We start from the raw sequence: 2,897 nt of genomic DNA, 5'->3' as shown, positions 1-2,897 counted from the left end.
GGGGAGCAGAACAGGCAGATGGACGAAGTACACTGCTGAGGGGAGCAGCGGGCCGGCCAGGAGAGGTCTGGCTCGCCATGTGGTCTCCTCCGGGGCAGCAGGCAGGTGGGAATCGAACTCATGCGGAAGTGGCTTCAGATTCTCAGTGCTGCGCTTTAACCCGCTGCGCCACCAGGGAGGGCCCCAAGTCAGTTTTATCAACAAACTGAATTCATGTGATTGTTTTCCCATGATTATAGAGTATATTCAGGTTAAACCTTTTTTGGCAAGAAAATCACACAGTTGAGTATTTTAAGCTTCTTATTGCACTTTACTGGCAAGGCATATGATGTTAGTTTGTGCTGTTATTGGTGACACTAATTTTGATCACTTGCTTAAATGTTCACTGTAGTGGCAGTCCAGGGCTGAAACTCCCCCCCTCCCCCCACGTCAGTTATTAAATTGATGGTTTCAGATTCTCACATTTTTAACTGAATTAATCATGTCCCATTCTATGGGCCAAGAAAGCTACCCTCTCCAGCTTCCTAGCAAAAGGTGTATGTATTTGCTTAGTAAATACTCTTGAATTGATTCGTTATTGTTTGCCTGACTGCCCAGTTTAAGGAACTGGTAAGTATTTGGGGGACAGTCATTTTCTCAGTAGTCAGATCCTTAGCAATGCAGTAGCTACCTGTCATCTAACTAGTCTTGGGGGGGGGGTATTTGTTGTTGTTAATGGTTACTTTTGCCTTCTGCCCTTAGTGTGGATGATTTGGCTCTGAGCATATATCCACCTGTATGCCACCTGACTGTGAGAATTAATGTAAGTACCAGCATTTAGGGAATAGATACAGACCTAATGGGTAGAATTTTACTAATCACTATTATTTTCTTTAAACTATAGGGAATATATTTTCTTGTTTCATTTGGATGCAAACACAATGGCAATGCCACACATCTTGCATGTGTTTGTGCTCATAACTATTTACTTCATTGGTTGTAATAGCCATAAGCTTTAGTAGTGCTCTCTACCCCATAACCAGTTGGGTAGTTATTTAGAAAAATCAAAAGACCTTATAAAATACTGCTTTGAAAATAAAGTCCTTTTTTTTTCTTTTTAGAGTTAAAAATTTTCTTTCTTATTTTTTATTAATTTATATATCTATTTACATTATCATTCATTTTAAAACAATGTTTACTTCTTCTTTCCCCCATTTCACCCACTCATCATCACCATAGTCCCCCACATTCCTCCCTCCTTCTGATCCTTCTCTGTCCTCCTCTGCTGTAGGATATCTCTGGTTTATAATTGTTTCTTTTTGTTGTGTTGTTTTTGTATTGTAATGACAATACACTTTCCTCCCCTATATCTTATTTGATTCTCTTATATCCCTCCTATAAGTGAAACCATGTGATAGTTTTCTTTTTCCTTCTTACTTATTTCTCTGAGCATAATCCCTTCTAGTTCCATTCATATTGCTGCAAATGGCATGAGTTTATCTTTTTTGAAGCTGTGTAGTACTCCATTGTGTATATATAACCACATCTTCTTGATCCAGTCATCTACTTTTGGGCATTTGGGTTGTTTCCAGGATTTACGTATTGTAAATAGTACTGCAGTAAACATAGGGGTACATGTATCCTTTTGAGTTAATGTTTTTGTGTCCTTTGGGTAGATCCCTAGGCATGGAATTACCGGGTCACATGGTAGCTCCATTTTTAGTAGTCTGGGGAATTTCCATACAGCTTTCCATAGTTTGCATACCCCCTGGCAATGTAAGGGAGTTCCTTTTTCACTGCACCTTTGCCCACATTTGTTGTTGTTAGTTTTTTTAGTATGTACTGTTGTCACCGGTGTGAGTTGGTATCTCATTGTGGTTTTGATTTGCATTTCCGTGATTACAAAGGATGCTGAAGATTTTTCATGTGCCTGTTGGCCATTTGCAGTTCCTCTTTGGATAAGTGTCTTTTACATTCTTCTGCCCACTTCTTGACTGGGTTGTTTGTTTTTGTTGATTTATGTGAACTCATTGTATATCTTTGTGATCAGTCCCTTATCCATTGTGTGGTGTGCAAAGATTTTTTCCCAGTCAGTAGGATGTCTCTTTGTCTTAGTTAATGTCTCTTTTGCTATGCAGAAGCTTGAAAAGAAGCTCATAGATACCACAGTGCTTTAGGATTTTCAACCTAAAGTCACAAGTTTCTAATGTCTAGGTTAGACACAAATAAATGTTCCAGAAACATACTCTGTTCGGATATAAACATATTGTGTGATTTAACCACAAAGGGTCAATCTCCTTTTTATAAAAATCTGATTTCATTGTATTCTTTCAAGTCCTGAGTCTTAGGCTAGCAAAGTTTGATTCTCTTATTTTCATACTTAATTTCTTATAGCTAATGCTACTGAAAAGATAATGAAAAACATTGTATGACTTATATTTACAATTAAATGAATCAGCCCTAAAAATATTTGATAAAGTAGATAGTGAAAATTAGACATATCAAATGTATCTTCCTTTTGGGTATTAACATTATTTTACATTTTTAAAAATGATTTCCTGATAAAACTCTTTAGCAATGTGCCTTGTCAGTTATTCCAGATAAAAATGTAAGATGTGTACTGTATATCAATGTCATACATACATCCTCATGTTAAAATTATACCTTATTAAAATTATACTCATAGATTTTTTTTAAGGAGCATTAGTTGTTTCTGCTATGTAGTCTGACCTATCAGCAAATGAGACAAATTTGGGTTAAGAGTTCTTTTTTCTGGGTCCTCCCAGGTGGTGCAGCAGGTTAAAGCCTGGCACTGCAAATGAGCCACAGGTGTCTCAGTGCAAGTTTGATCCCTGGCCCCATGGTGCGGCAGACCTCTCCTCTCTCTCCTGCTGCTCCCCTCAGCCGCCTTTCACTGC

At 38.0% G+C, this 2,897-nt stretch overlaps 1 protein-coding gene across 1 annotated transcript in view; it reads left to right on the top strand.

The window, feature by feature from the left end:
• CCNDBP1 (cyclin D-type binding-protein 1) overlaps window positions 1-838 on the top strand; it is a 7,165-nt gene extending 6,327 nt beyond the window's left edge. Inside the window, exon 9 of the mRNA XM_004687549.2 lies at window positions 742-838. Coding sequence (XP_004687606.2) covers window positions 742-820 — 79 coding nt within the window. The 3' untranslated portion in view covers window positions 821-838. The remainder of the gene's footprint in view (window positions 1-741) is intronic.
• The last annotated feature ends 2,059 nt before the right edge of the window (window positions 839-2,897 follow it).

This window comes from Condylura cristata, unplaced genomic scaffold (assembly GCF_000260355.1).
Source record: "Condylura cristata isolate star-nosed mole 26May11 unplaced genomic scaffold, ConCri1.0 scaffold00023, whole genome shotgun sequence".
In the NCBI taxonomy this organism is placed as follows: domain Eukaryota; kingdom Metazoa; phylum Chordata; class Mammalia; order Eulipotyphla; family Talpidae; genus Condylura; species Condylura cristata.
Note: the sequence above shows the minus strand (reverse complement) of the source record. Positions and strands in the feature narration are given on the sequence as shown.